The sequence below is a fragment of the Cnephaeus nilssonii genome (genome assembly GCF_951640355.1).
Source record: "Cnephaeus nilssonii genome assembly, chromosome: 6".
Lineage (NCBI taxonomy): Eukaryota > Metazoa > Chordata > Mammalia > Chiroptera > Vespertilionidae > Cnephaeus > Cnephaeus nilssonii.
The window spans coordinates 27,987,794-28,004,525 of record NC_137077.1 but is presented as its reverse complement, the minus strand read 5'-3'; the positions used below and the strand labels follow the sequence as shown (position 1 = coordinate 28,004,525).

The 16,732-nt window shown below is 36.2% G+C and overlaps 1 protein-coding gene across 1 annotated transcript in view; it reads right to left on the bottom strand.

Moving 5' to 3' along the window:
• Positions 1 to 16,732, bottom strand: part of PIK3C2G (phosphatidylinositol-4-phosphate 3-kinase catalytic subunit type 2 gamma) — a gene marked incomplete at both ends in the record, with an annotated part of 264,212 nt that overhangs the window by 169,485 nt on the left and 77,995 nt on the right. The window contains 2 exons of the mRNA XM_079775257.1: positions 12,432 to 12,620; positions 15,401 to 15,531. Coding sequence (XP_079631383.1) covers positions 12,432 to 12,620; positions 15,401 to 15,531 — 320 coding nt within the window. The remainder of the gene's footprint in view (positions 1 to 12,431; positions 12,621 to 15,400; positions 15,532 to 16,732) is intronic.

Genomic DNA, 16,732 nt, shown 5'->3' with positions numbered 1-16,732 from the left:
GAGGAAGAGATTACACCAGGTAAAATAAATTTGTATTTATAACGAAAAAAAAAAAATTTAGGCTTATACGGGTTCAAGTGAAATACTCATTTCTTTAAGGATATTAATTATTTTTAAATGTTAATTGAAGCAATTACATGTTACTAATTTAGTTTCCCCAAGCATGTCTGAATTATGGTCAAAAGCAAAGCATTGAACTGGCTGGCTTACTATTCAGTTTTACAAGAGTTTTGTGAGCAGTGCTTCTACATATTCAGGGCTTAGTTGCCTATGAATTGAGCTAACAATAGAGTTTTGGGGATCTGTAAAAGGGCTTTATACTATAGCTAAGATAAATATAACTCTATACAATGACTGTTAAGGAATTACCTAAAAAATGCACACAGTCAATTGTCTAATGAGGATATTCAGACAGGAAGAAAAAGTACTCCTTGAAGATTAGGATTGTAAAACTTAATAAAAGGGATCCAAGTTATGTGGCGAAAAATTTCAAATGGCGAAAATTAAGTAAAATTAAAGCAACTTCAAGATAAATATCTTTCAAAGGAACTTCAGGAAAATATCAACTCTATGTAAGTCAACACTGTAGAGTAAACACAGAGTTGAGGGCCAAGAGGAGGATTCAGTTGGAGTGCTAATCCTTACAAGGCCAGAAAAGGAAGAGTATCAAGTTTCTAGGTAACTTGTTGGCTCAAATTGCACATAGAAACTGACCAGAGGTTAAGGTTTGCTGTATAACAGAAGTCCTACTATTTTTGGTCTCAGGACCCATTACACATTTAAAAATTAGGGAAGATTCCATAGAGTTTTTGTTTATGTGGGCTATAGCTGTTAATAATTACCATATTAGAAATGAAACCAGAACATTTAAGAAATATAGGGTATCCTCAAAAATGTATACACATACTTTGAATAATTTTAAAGGCAGTGTTTATTAAAATACATTTCATTTTCAAAATTGAGCTATCAGCTGTTAAAAGTGTGTATACAATTTTTGGGGACACCCTGTATTTATCAACTCATTTACAATATGCTTCTATGAAAAATAGCTGTATTTTCAACAACAAAGAAAATACTCAGTGAGAAGAGCAATATTATTTTACATTTTTGCAAATCTCTTCAATGTCTGGCTTAATAGGAGACAGCTGGATGCTCCTATCTATTTCTGCATTAAACCTGCTGCAATACAGCCTCTGGAAATTCTACTCTGCACTCATGAGTAAATAAGTGTGACAGAGGCAAATGACATCTTAGAATTATTACAGAAACAGTTTTGATCTTTGGCAGCACTGTAAGCATGTTGGGGATGACAAACCTCACTTGGAGACCCTTTGGTGTACAACATAGTTTTGGCATGTGTCATTGTTGTGGGGCCATCAGTCAAGGAATCCGCCCTGTGGATTGTTACTAAGATAGCAGCACACCAACCTAATTCTTTCTGAAGTAAAAAAAAATAAAAAATAAAAAAATATATATATATGGCAATATATCTATCTATCTATATATATATATATGGCAATATATCTATATCTATATCTATATCTATATCTATATCTATATCTATATCTATATCTATATCTATATCTATATCTATATCTATATCTATACCTATACCTATATCTATATCTATATCTATATCTATATCTATATCTATATCTATATCTATATCTATATCTATATCTGGCTTTGAAGTCATCTGAGAAACATTGAGATTAGGGTATTGTCATTCCCCTTCTCTTCCCTTAATATTTACAATTTCTCTCATCTCAGAGGGCTATGGGAATATCACAAAAGACGCAGACACACTTCAACAAGGCCAGTGGAGTAGAGAAATGAAATTGCAACAGAAAAATACATCTTTCAACTTCTTCTGTTTGACTTATTATTTTGTAATTTATAATCCTTTATTTTCTCCCATATCATTGTTTTTCTATTTTTTCCTTCTTTGTCTAGTTTGAAAAATGATATAGGGTCAATATCTTACTCAAAGAACTTTTGAAGTGATGGGTGAAAGCCAAATAGGACGTAACGAGAGTTGACCTTTAAAAAAAGCAACTTTGAGTAAACTGAAAAGCAAAGCAATCTGAGATTAAGCATAAGTGTAACGGAAATGTCAGACTTCAGAATACATAGTAAGAATTCACACAGAATGCCGTGAAGCTACTCACAGTTAAAAGCCCCAATGTCAGGTTTGAATTATAAAACTATCAGAAGCACAGAACTGTTTCTCCAACAAGCTTTGAATCTGATGATACACTCTGCATCAGCTTTGAAGAAAAATGTTAATATGACTACCTTTGCTATTTTTCTAATACTAAAATGATCTGATGTGACAAAATAATTTTTTTTTCTAGGAAATGTGGTGAATAAAGATTCTTTAGGATCATTGTAAACCTTTATCTACTGCATAATTCATGTCCCTTCAAGGATTTTCACTGATTATAGAATATTAGAACTCACTCAAATTTGGAGACCTAGTTCAATCTCCTGATTACACAACGAAGAAACTGAAATATGAAGAGTTTAAGCTGTTTGCCCAAGGCCAGTTGTTGGTGGCACTGAAATTAGAATACAAATGTCCAGAATACTGGGCAAGTAGGCTTTCTACAATACTTTTATCAAGGCCTTTTTATCTTTTGACTAGATATTTTCATATGTGCTTATATAAAACCCATAAGTCTAGCTGGGGTGCACTATTTATTTTACTGCACTCTAAATGGTTCTATAGGGACCATAATAGTGATCAGTATAATTTGTCAAGTTGGACTGGGGCATTGACCCTTTCATGAACCTAAAGGAATAAGAATAAATCCTAGACCTAAGGAGACATAGAAACCAATACAAAGATATTTCTTGATAGTCTATGGCCTTGTATTTAGAAGTTGGGGATTAGCAATATAGTCATGGTATGAATTACCAGCAGTATTGATTTTGTTCCTCTTATATGATTACTAGAGACCCAGTGCATGAAATTCATGCACGGGGGGGGGGGGGGTGTCCCCTCAGCCTGGCCTGCACCCGCTCCAATCCGGGACCCCTTGGGGGATGTCTAACTGCCGGTTTGCTCTGCAGGATCAGGCCTAACCCGGCAGTCGGATATCCCTCTCGCAATCCGGGACCGCTGGCTCCTAACCACTTGCCTCCTGCCTGGTCGCCCCTAACCGCCTCTGCCTACTGGCCTGAAGCCCCTACCTGCTTCTGCCTCAGCCCCCACCATTGTGGCTTTGTCCGGAAGGACATCTGGAAGATGTCCAGTCTAATTAGCATATTACCCTTTTATTAGTATAGATACTTTGATTTTACTTATAGACAAGCTTAGGAAGACAATGCATAAAGCAAGTGGTTTATTGAAAGAGATTTTGTGTTTGGATACATTAAACATTACATAAAAAGCTCTTTCTAAGCAAGCTTATCTACACACTTGACTTCTCATCCTTCTGTGGATGATTTCCAAATTGAGGTTTCTAGCTCAGATTTCTCCCTTGAACAACCAGCAGACCTGTAAATTCAGCCATCTCAAGCACACAACATACCCCAATCTGAACTACCGTGTCCTTTTATAATCTGTCAGTCACCCAGGGTGTTCCATCTTAGTGAATGTTTCTAGTATGTACTTACTTACATAAAACATAAATTAGGTAGTAATCCTCAACACTCCTCTTTTTCACTGTCCCTCCCAATTCAAACTTGTCTTTTCTGTTTTTTTACTCCGATTCTGTTCATTTCATACCTCACCACTACCACCTTCTCAGGTTGACTGCTGTTCTCTGACACCTGGATGGCTTCCATAGCTTCCTAGAGAATCTTCTCTTATTTATTTTTGCTTCCCTCACCCAATCCATACTTCACTCAGAGTTATTTATAAAAAATGCAAACATGTTCTCCCATTTATAATCATTTCTGCCTTCCCATTGGTTCTTAAATAAAAAACCAAGTTCCTTAATATGGTCCTGTTTAGAGCTCTTTAACATGGTTTTTCTGGTCTTATTTTAACACTAGAGGTCCAGTGCACGGAATTCATCTACTGGGGGGCGGGGGTCGCTCAGCCAAGTCTGGCCCCTCTCACAGACTGGGAGCCCTCAGGAGATGTTCTACTGACGGGGAGCGGGCCTAAGCCACAGTCTGGCCTTCCTCTGTGGGAGGTGACTGGGATGATCAGGGGAAGGCACCAGCCCCATCACACGCTGCTGCTGCCACTGTCACAGCCGCCAAGGTGTTTTCATCAACACGGACTCCAGTCCCTTCACCATGAAAAAATGACAACTTTCTTTAGGCACTTTCAAGATGTGTCTTTCATAGGATATGACATTTCTTTCCTTTCTTTCTTTTTTATCTTCACCTGAGGATATGTTTCCATTGATTTTTAGAGAGCTTGGAAGAGAGAGGGAAAGACAGAGAGAAACATCAATGTGAGAGGGACACTTCGATTGGTTGCCTCCTGCATGAGACCTGACCTAGGCCCTGGCCAGGGAGGAGCCTGCAACCTAGGTACATGCCCTTGATCGGAATTGAACCCAGACCCTGCGATTGGCAGGCCGAGGCTCTATCCACTGAGCCAAACTGACTAGGGCAGGATATAACCTTACTTAGTCCCTCCAGCAGCAGACCTTAGTTTTTCCTCCAGGAGTGTGGTAGAAAAACCCAAGATCACCTTCTTGGATTCTTATTACTCAAGTTACCAAGAACACTGTGAGAGGCAGCTTACAGGGAGCTTAGCCAATGAGCCTTCAGAAAAGGTGTTTCCGCCCTAACCAGTTTGGCTCAGTGGATAGAACGTCGGCCTGCGGACTGAAGGGTCCCAGGTTCGATTCCGGTCAAGGGCACGTACCTTGGTTACAGGCACATCCCCAGTAGGAGGTGTGCAGGAGGCAGCTGATCGATGTTTCTCTCTCATCAATGTTTCTAGCTCTCTATCCCTCTCCATTCCTCTCTGTGAAAACTCAATAAAATATATTAAAAAAATAATAAAAAAAAGAAAAGGTGTTTCCTCTGCAGCTCATGCACAGAGGACCCCCTGCATGGCTTCTGTCCACTGGGCTGGAGGCATGCCCCAAGCCACACTGCAGGGGGCTGCCGGGGGCATGCCCTCAGCCCAGCGGCCCCACTTTCTGTCAGCTGGGCTTCTGTCTGCTGGGCCCGGGGCGTGTCGCAAGCCGCACGGCGGTGGCTCTGAGAAGCCCCTGGCCCAGTGTCTGTCTGCTTGGTGTGTCCCAAGTCACGCAGCATCGGCTCTGGGCACGCCCCAGCCCAGCGCCCACTTTCTGTCCACTGGGCCTGTCCCAAGCCCTGTGGCGGTGGCTGAGCAGCCCCAGGCCCAGTGCCCACTTTCTGTCAGCTGGGCTTCTGTCTGCTGGGCTGGGGGTGTGTCCCAAGCTGCACGGTGGTGGCTCTGAGCAGCCCCCAGCCCAACTTCTGTCCGCTTGGTGCATCTCAAGCCACGCAGCAGCGGCTCAGAGCTCACCCCTGCCAGCCCCTGCTGGGTTTCTGTCTGCTGGGCTGGGGGAGTGTCCCAAGCCGTGCTGTGGTGGCTCAGAGCACGTCCCTGGCCCAGCAGCCCAGGTTTCTGTCTGCAGCCCTTCCTCCCTCTGAGGCCTGGGAGTGGGACGCTAGCATTGTCACCATAGTAATGATGCCAGTGTCCCGCTGTGGAGCTATGGGCACCGCCATCTTTGTAGCGGAGTGATGGTTAATTTGCATATCACTCTTTTATTAGATAGGATGCTAATCATCTTATATCATACACTCCTTTCCTGGCCTTTAGGCATACTGGCTCTCTTAAATTCAGGTTCTGTCCCAGGACTTTTTCCTAGATTCTTTCTTCCCAGAAAACTCTTCTCTTATTCTTCCCTTTCACCAATTCATTCACGCTCATCTTTGGATCTGAGCTCAAACAAACTTTCTCAGGAAGGCTTTTCCCACTTTGAAGAAAAGGTTTTGTTCCTTTATTATACAGAACCATATATCTTTCATTGAGAGCTGTTGTAATACCTGCTAAATTTATAATTTGGTAATAGCTTATTTCTCCCCACCTCTAGTAGATTGCAACTTCATGAAGGTGGGTCTAGGTTTTTGTTTTGTTTTTAATATTTTTTTTTTATTTATTTCAGAAAGAGGAAGGAAGAGAAAGGGTTAGAAACATCAATGATGAGAGAGAATCATTGATTGGATGCCTCCTGCACGCCCCCTGCTGGGGATGGAGCCTGAAACCTGGGCATGTGTTCTGACCGGGAATTGAACCCTGACCTCCTGGTTCAGGGACCTAAGCTCAACCATTGACCCACACCAGCCGGGAAAGACTTTTGTTTTTGCTTAACATGCTAGTTTGAGGGCCTAATGAAGTGCCTAACATGAGTAGGCTATCAATAAATATCTGTGGAGTAGATGAATGGACCGATTGGGTTTCAATTTCTTTATCTGTAAAATAAGGATCAGTAAAATGGGAAATTGTAGATGTTGGTAATAATATTAAAGAGATTGCTTGTAGGTTAAATCATATATTGTAAAAGTGCTTTGTAAATTGTAAGTCATTTTTCAATTGTGATTTGTTATTAAAATGCTAACACTTATCACATGAATTTTGACAAGTGAATTTAAGTTATTTGAGCTTTATAGAAATTAAATCATTCCCATAAATTTATTGTATTTACAATTTGGATTTGAAAGAATCCAAACTCTTTTAAAAATATAGTTATGATGAAGACAATGATATGATAAAGATGATTGGTAGCATTTATCATTTATTGAATGTACATAAGTACTTATCCTATAAGGTGTATAATTCTATTACCTCATTTTATAAGGAAACTTGCCAAAGGTTATTCGAGAAATAAGTGGCAGAGCCAGATGTTTGATTTCAATGTTTATGTTGTCAACTGTAAAATTTGGAAGCCATTCCAAAGGTGCACAAAGGCAAGATGCATATCTTTGAGTTTATGTGTTTCCTCATTCCTCATACTTAGTTTATTACCTTGGCACTTCCTTCAGGGAGAATATTGAAACTTCCACATTTTTCTCTTCCACAGCCATATTTACCTATAATTGTATTCATATTTTTTATCCTCTCCCACCTGAGAGGAAGAAGTTTCTTTCTTTCCTTGGGTAAAATTCCCATTTGCACTGTTGTTCCAGGCTACTGGCTGTTGGCATCATCTCATTTTGCCATTGTTCCCACTCCTGTTTTCTTATCTTCCCTTCACACATCCGTCTTCAAGCATGTTTACAAGCTCTTTTATTTAAACAAGCACACAAACCTCAAAATCTTTTTCTGACCTCCTCCAATTTCAGCAACCTTGTCTTTACCTTAAGTACAATTCTCTTCTAACATGATATTAAATGGCTCACTATTCTCTGAACCTCCCTAACTGTTCTCATGCTATTTGTTTTTGCCTGGAATGCCATTTTCTCTCTTCCCTACTCAGAAAATTCCTGACTCTTTCAAGGTAGAATTCAATTCCTTTATGAAGCTCTTTTTACTTTCTCTGAAAAAATTTGCTTTCCTTTGGTCCAATTTAGCACTTAATACTTTGATTATAGTATAAAATATATAGTATAGTGATTTTTAGCTTAAGCCTTATCTCTAAATTTTATGTTTTTTAGAGACAGTTACTATGACTTATGCTTTTGTCCCTTTGATTCATTGCACTCCACTTTCCATGTACATATATTTTTGCTAAATAAATAAATGGAAGAGATACATATCATCAATCACTTCATTATTTAGTCAAATGTGGAAGCTATAACTGTTTTCCTTTTCCATACCCCATTCTGCCTATTTACAATGCTAGTAAAGAGTGTCTTTGCATAAATGAATCTTCACAGTAAAGAATACAGTGGTTTGGGCAAACATTTTTGTGAAACATTTCTCCAAGGGAACTGATTTTGGAATCTAGGCAGTGCCTGTTAAGTATTGCTCTTCTTCTTGCAAAACAATGATTTTACATCATGTGGGATGACAAGTTCTGGTACCTTGTCAAATTTTTATTTAAGCTTCTGATGTAATCCTCTGATGCCAGTTTGGAGTCGCTATTTTTAAATGAATCTTTCCTTGAACTGCCTTTTAATTCCTTGGGTAATTTCTGCTTGTTATTAACAGTTGAATAGTTGTGCCTGTGCATCAGAGTTCAAGAAAATAGCAAGCCTCTGCCAAGAACCACAGACCTGAGCCTTTGGTCTCTGTCATTCTGACAGCACTGCCACCTCTAATGGAAGTCTCAGTACCGGGAACATATTGCTGGCACTCTCTAGTAGAGATATTAACATCCTATGGCCCACACTAGGTAAATTAAATCTCAATATGGCTCTTGCTAAAAATAAACTTAAAGGAGGTGGTGCATCTTCAGAGAGAACTAAGTAAACAGCAATATTAAAAATTTTCCAAGCTAAAAATGGAGCACATAAGTTCTCAAGAGGTTAAACCATTGAAAAGATAGATTGTTCAAAGGAGAAAAAAAGACAGCTCTCTGAAGAACTCACTCTGACAACTCACTTAACAAGCACATTCTGTTTGTTCTCAGAAAAGTTAGGTTTTGATTTTGGAGAAGTTGAAAGGTTCATTTCTGGAAACAGCTTGTTCTCAAGGTTTTTCATAGCTCAGTTAAACTAAGAGTGGGAGTCACAGGATGAATACAATGGAAATACTCCAACCTTTTCAGTGACCTTCTTTGGTGCATAATAAGAAACTGTCTAATGTGCAAATAAATCAAATTTCTACTAAGTTCACTGAATGACACTTAATAAGTGGCACTCTACTTTGAAACCAGTCTCTATAACCTCTAAAATCTGATTATCTAGGAAAAAGAAAAAAAGAATTACACAGTGAAGTAGAAACATGCAGGCATGAAAAGATAGTTAAGTACTGATATTTACTATGATAAAACTACTTTAGGATAGTTTTATTTACATATTTCATATGTAAATAGCTTAGCATATTTATGTAGGAAGGCTGTAAGCATAGTGGTTAAGATTACAAGCTCTAATCTCTGGATTTAACTCTAGCTCCTCAACTTACTAGTGTCACATTGGGCAACTTAACCCCTGTGAGTCTGTTTCCCATAGGTAAAATTGAGATGACAGTGTTTGTCTCATAGGGTTATTGTGGATATTAAAATGAGGTAGTACCAAGGGGCACTAAGTAAACATTCAATTTTTATACTTAAAATGGTGAGTGAAATAGATTTTCAAAGTTGGTTTAGGTAGAGAAGGCTCACTATAAGCAGAATTATGCTTTGTTATCAGGAATCAGAGAATATTTAAGTTCATCCAGAGAATGTTCTTATTCTATAAGCAAGAAAATTGAGTATTATAGGCTTCATTCTGATAAAGACATTTTCTTATGAAATATTCCATGAACTTTACAAAAATATTAGTTGACACATTCAATGTTTTAAAACAGACCAGGTTACATCTTAATCAAACAGTAATAAATTGCAAAAACAAACAAACCCAGTTGATGCTTTAGAAACTTTAAAAAGTTGTTCCATAAGAGAATTGTGCTTTAGAGATATAAGGATTCATTGTTTTTACCTTTACGGTTACTTTTTAAAAATTTTAATAGCTTTGTTGAGATATAATTCAAATGCCACACAAAGTGTACAATGCAATGGTTTTGAGCATGTTCCCTGAGTTGTGCAACCATAACCACAAAAATAAACCTCATATCCATTAGTAATCATTTCCCATTTCTCCCCAACCTCCCTTGGCAGTACACAACCACTAACCTCTCTGTCTCTATGGATTTGTATTTTCAGGACATTTCTTACAAATGGAATCATAAAATATATGGTCTTTTGTAATTTGCTTCTTTCACTTAGCATGATGTTTTCAAAGTTCATTAATGTTGTAACATATATTAATATTCATTCTTTCTATTATTAAATAGTATTCCATTGTGTGAAGTGCCACATTTTATTTATCCATTCATTAATTGATGTCCATATGTGTTGTTTCTACCTTTTTAGCTATTATAAATAATGCTGCTCTAAACATGAGTGTTTGAATTGAAATATCTTTTATTTATCTTGGGTATATACCTAAGTGTGGAATTGTTGGGTCATTATGGTAACGCAATGTTTAATATTTAAAGAACTGACATGTTGGTTTCATTTTACATTTCTACCAGTAACATATGAGATTTTAAATTTCTCCACAACACTTACTTGTCTTTTTTATTATAATCATTTTATTGATGTGAAGTTGTAACTCATTGTGGTTTTAATTTGCATTTTTCTAGTGGTTAGTTATGTCATGTATCATTTCATGTATTTATTGGACATGTATGTTTTATTTGGGGAAATAACTATTTAGATCCCTTGACAATCTAAAAATTGAGTTATTTACCTTTTTCTTGTTGAGTTGCAAGAGTATTTATATATTCTGGATAAAATTCCATTATCACACATATGATTTGCCTAAATTTTTTCTTATTCTGTGAATTGTTACCTTTGCATTTTGAAGCAACTTTCTGTTAGCCAATCAGATCAGGAATGATAAAATAATAATTGTGTTAATATTCTGTCTTAATTGAACAAAAACTAGAACTTAGTAAAAAAATTACAGATCTTGGTTATTATATATCTAAAGCAGGAAAATAGGTTAAGAGTAAGATAGAAACGAGTCTATCTTGTACAGAAGGGTCTTAAAATACAAGCATAAACTGTAAATGATCCCAATGAAATTAATTATTAATTGATGTTCTTATCATATCATTCTCTTATTCATTCAACTGTATAAGGTAATTTGTGTCATAAAGAAAATGGTGATTCCCTCAAATAACATAACTTAAATGTTTAAATAAGGCACAAATAATCATATTGTATTTTAAAAAGTGATTGATTAAATATTGAATAATTACTATATCCCAGGTATTATTAAGCTTTTGGGAAATAGAAACACTAAGATGATCTATTTTGCCTTCAGTAGCTTTTATTAGTAGTTTAATGTAGACAAAATTACACATTTCACATTTTTCTTGTGAACACATTGCAATAAAATGTAATTATAAAGTATTAGAGCACTGTAGTAGGCAGAAGTGGTCAATTCCAGGAACTATGGAGAAGCATTATAATAAAGGAAAAGCTCCAAGCTCAACTAACAAAAAAGTTCTCCCCTTCCTTCCTTCCTTTCCACCTTCCTTCCTTCCTCTATCTATTGATTATCTATCAATTATCTACCATCTATCTGTCATTTATCAAGGAAGAGTGGGCATCTGGGATCACATTAATTAATTAAAGAAACCATAAAACAGAAAAATCTTCCATGTGAGAAGTACCAAAAAATGTAGGATTCTAAGAAAATTTGTAAACTTTGAGCTTGAAGATTGAGAGAAACCTAGTAACTCATAAATAACAGGAAAATAAAACTATTTTCCACCCCACAAGTTTTATAAATGACACTGATTTAAAATAAATCTAAATACATCAGTTGGAAAGTCCTTTGTGTCACTCTCTGTCCCACCTTTGTCCTTCTGTCAGGACCTTCAGAGAGAATTCAGAAGAGAACTGGGCTCTGTGATTCTTCTCTGACTCTAGAGTCTGCAGACTTTCTTCATGGCATTGGTGAGCTGATGTAATCATGATATTATCAGGACAGATTTAAAATATTTCTTCTTGGCTTTGAATATAAAATAGAAGCCAAGGAAGAGCTGTTTCCCCAAACAAGAGCCAGGTAACACACTTGTTCCCACATGCTTTTCCTTAACTAGTAGAAGACATCATTACCCACCCTCAACCCCAACCTGGTGCATTTTCCTGCCTTTTCCTGAGGAAACATCTAAAGAAATATATAAGGGATAATTTTTTAATTGTTACAATTGGCATATTAATTGTATAACCTATGTATAAGCAGGGCACTTTTTCACATTTTGCATGTTTAAATAGTAAAAAAAGGATGATTCCAATTTTTAAAAACTTTTTTCTTTTTTTTTAATATTTTTTTTATCGCTTTCAGAGAGGAACGGGGAGAGAGAGAATTATTGATCGGCTGCTTCCTGCAAGTCCCACACTTGAAATTGAGCCCACAACCTGGGCATGTGCCCTGACCAGGAATTGAACTGTGATGTCCAAGTTCATAGGTGGACACTCAACCATTGAGCTATGCTGGCAGGGCAAAAGTTTTTTCTTTGAGAATGGAAGAAGTAGAGAATTTTAGTTTTCCATAGTTCATTTTTTTGGGTTATTTCTGTAAGAGCAATAAGACTCTTTTCACTTAAGAAACTACAGTTATTAATTGTACTTCAAGTCTAGTACAGAAGGCACAATTATAGCTTAGATTTGTTTAAAATTTATATTCATAGTTTACATTTACCTACATTTAATATTCATAGCTATTAAAATTGGAAATAGAATATCTATTGAATTTCTCATATAGTCCAATATTTTTTCTCTTCAAATTTTTCTTATCAGTAATTACTATCATGCTTGCTATATAATTGTTACCTGGAAGTTAAAAGTCCAAGCGCTTCTAAAGGGTGAGAAAATTTCCATCTTCTCAAAATGGAATGCATTTCTGAAATTGTTCTTTCATCCCATCCAGGGGCACTGCCCAGGACCAAGGGAAGGGAGCAGTTGTCATTATTGCAGTAGAAGCGATAAAACCATAAGTATCTTCTCTTTTCTTCCGAGAGTCTGCAAAACCAGATTGTAATTTACTAGAAGTTTCTATACATACAAAGGCTGCTGTAAACACACAGTATAAAATCTTACACTAGTTTTTTTAATTTTAGTTTAGTTTGGAAAGCAAGTCCTTTATCTTCTTGGAACAGTTTGATAAGGATATTTCATCAGCTTATCTCCCACTAACTTTATTATTTTATAGAAAAAATACAAATAAAAGCTTGCTTCAGATAATTCACATTTATTTTTCCTCCCTGTTATCCTTGCGACTTAAAAAAATGATATATTGGTGGGCAAAATCTCTGTCTCCTTGAGAGCAGACAAAAATGTATCTGAATCCTGCAGCATGTACTACTTCGAAGAGCAATAAGCAACCATTTACTTGCTTTACAAATTAACTTAGACCAGATGAATTCCTTCACCTCAAAGCAAGTTTCATCAGAGTTCAGAAATCTCTTTGGTCTAAATTTCTAGAACAAAGATCTCAATTCATCCTTGGATTCTGGCTGTACATTCTCAGAGTTCATTGGGAGTTTTGAGTTCATGCCAGTGAATAGAACTTCCTTAAATCCAACTATTTCCTCCTGGAGAGTAGTCCCAAACAGAAGATGTAAATCTGGGACTCGGGCTGCTGACTCACTGACGGCTTATGTTTTGCTGACACTCCTGCAGAAGCATTCCGACCGGAGTTCAGCTGCAGAGCAGCATTTCTCCTATGACAACGACAGCTTTTGTACACTGTCTCTTCCGAACTGACGCTGTTGCTCAACTCAAATTAGCTGAAAACTCCCAAGAATGCAAATGAGAAATATGAAATATTTTAAAAGTCAATGTTTCTCTATAACTTCTTTTAAAGGTACCTTCATCTGCATAATGAAGGAACTGGATTATAGGTAATGTCTAAGATATGTTTGGGCTCCTTTCCTGTTTTGTCACTACCTTTCACTCTGGTGAAAATTTCACTTTCACCAGAAAGCCCTCAGAAGAAAAAAATCCATAACAAAATTTTACTAAACTACTAAAATTATTTATTTTGTTCTGATTAAATTCCATTTCTCCCCAATATTGAATAATGCTTTTTTTCCTATTAACTTCTTTAACGAAGCATTATTTACAGAGAAGGAAATGAACAATTCAATACACATAGCAGGTGAAAACATAATCCTATTAAGATATAAGTAGTTTTTTTTTTATGCCACCAGACGCAAACACTGGTATGATTTCTTGCACCCTATGTTAATATTCCTTATTTTAGAACTTCATATAAATGGAATCAGCAAATACTCTCTTATTTATGGCTTTTTTCACTTAGTATAATGTTTTGGAAAGGATCTAATGTTGAGAATATTAGTGTATTTTTGAGACGATCATATTTAAGTGAAGAGCTATAGGAGATGTTTCACTTATATGAAGAACTGGGGAAGGAGTATTTCTGGTAGTGGGAAAATCAAGTAAAAAAGGTCTTGATAGGGAGAGGAACTAGCACATTTGAAATATATGAGAGAGATTAATGTCATTGGCTTGAAGTGAATGAGGAAAAGAGCAATACAAGTTGAAATTAGAAAGCAGGGCAGTAACAAGATTATCTAAAACAGAACTCTTGATCACACTCAATATCTCAGCTTTGAATGGCCCAAACTTATTCTTCCCCCAGAAAATGATTCTATCTTCTGCCTTATTGATCAATCAAAAAATGTGGATTCTCCATTGAGTTAATTCATTCCTTGATTTCTCAATTGACTGCTTGCTTCCACTCTTACTTTCTTGCCAATCCATTCTTCAACTTGTGGTCAAAGGAATTACTCAAAAAGATTATTCAGGTCACATGACTGCCATGTTCAAAACCTTTCAATTATTTCTCATTCTTAGGAAAAAATGCCTTATGTTATATATCTTATCATAGTAAATATGTAAAGAATTACTTTCTTAGTTCCATGTTTTTGCATGTAACTAATGAGCATAGTCAGTTGTAGCTTAGATATTGCTGAGTGGTAAGTAGAAAGTCCATAATTTTCTCTCTCTCTTTTTTAATCCTCACCCAAGGATATTTTCCATTGATTTTTTTAGAGAGAGTGGAAGAGAAAGGGAAAGACAGAGAGAAACATCAATGTGAGAGAAACTCATTGATTGGTTGCCTCCTGCATGCGCCCCAACCAGGGCCAGGGCTGAGGAGGAGCCTAGACCGAGGTACATGCCCTGGACTGGAATGGAACCCAGGATTCTTCAGTCTGCAGGCTCTATCCACTGAGCCAAACCAGCTAGGGCCATAATTCTTTTATAGTTCTTCCTGGGGTTCTGTTTATTTAGAGAATTACTGTTTGACAAAATCAAAGCACTCTTTAGTCAACAATTTAGTGCTATTAAAACATGATTTATTTCTGTACTTTTAAAATCTGCTAAGATAATTAAATTTTGCTTTTTCCTGTTTACTAAAACAACTTTATATCCACTTTGATAATGGTTAAGCAATGGTTTATCCCTGTTAAATGCTTATACATATTTAATCACTCTCTGCTTTGTTGTTTGAACTGAATGATTTCCAACCTTTTTATTTTCCTTTGACTAAAGTTAAAGTTGCTTAATACTGCAGGAAAAAGAAACTTTAAAAAGCATACAAAATTACTAATTTAGCTCTTAACATTAATTGATTATCCCACAGGTATGACTTTAGTAAATGAAAGAAGTTATGTAGGAGGGAAGGTTCACTATTTATAAAGTTATGAACACTTTCATATGACTGATGGTGACATGAATAGCAGGCAACATTGACTCACAAGAACTGGGTCACTTACAGTAAGGGAGACTGTTTCTGTGAAAGTCTGGCAATATGTTTTAAACACTCTTTTGGTGGTTCTTCAAGATTACTTCTACTGTCTTCAACATCAAGTTTCACATACTCCCACTCTGTAGCTGGAAAGTCAATCTGAAATAAAGAAATGGTTGCCATGTACTGAAAACCTCAAAAATGCATTATTAATTTAATAAACTCCATCTCAGATTTGTAGAAACTAAAGGAAAACTCTTATATTGTCTGTATCATTTATTACTTAAAAATAAGTTTTAAAATAATCATTAGAATTTGACTTGGTATTTAAATAGATATGTATTTAGAAAAACCTCAATTATTTATATAATAGGCATAAATTAGTAATCTGTAATATTGTACCAGGAAAAATGAGAAAAAATAATAACAATATATAAACTTTTCATAAAATTAAATTATTATAGCCTTTCTACATTTAAGAATTAAAATGTCTTTTCATTATTAAATGATAAAAATGATAGATGGTAATTATATTATTTCATGTAATTACTTAGAAAAATAGAGTTACTCTATGTTCATTTCTACTTCATGAAAGTCTGTGAACCATTATATAGGCATGAGAGTGAAATCATCTCTGGTAAAGACCAGTTTTGGAAGTATATAAGCAATGGAATATTTTGGATCAGTGTGGGGTATGCTGTCTTTGAAGGTGGGAGTTTTGCTAGGGATGTGGCTCTATTTGTGTGAAGCATGTTTTATGAAAGAATCTGAATCAGAGCTCCAGAGCTGAGAAGGAGACAGACAAAGGATAACCAGAGAGAAGTATGAGGAGAAACAGAGAGAGCAGTAACACTAAAGATCAAGGCAAAAAGTGTTCTGTAATGGGGAAGAGATAGACAGGGCCAAAATTATAGAGAGGGCTAGTATGAAGAGGACTATTGCATTTGGCAACTAGGAATTAACGTGCTACCTGACAACAGTTAAAGGTGGTGAGGACATATAAGCAGAATATAATAAATGAGACATGAATGGGGAGGTGAGGAAGTAGAAAAACATAGAATAGAATAAGAGCAACATTAACTCTTAGTTCCTAAATTGTGATAGAGCCACTCTACTAGATTGTACAAGGGAAGAGACAAGAAGTCAAGGGAGACTCAGAGTGGTGAAATCGTGCAATAATCTGTCTCCATTTCTGAACTTAGATCTACTTAATTCATCCATTGCTTTCAGTTAGCAAATCAACCACAGAACACTCCAAAAATGATTGACTGGAAAGAATCAGGTTCTGTGACATCATGTCTCTTATCATACTGGGTCGGCTACAGTGTGGCAATAACTGCTCACATGATAAAGACAATAA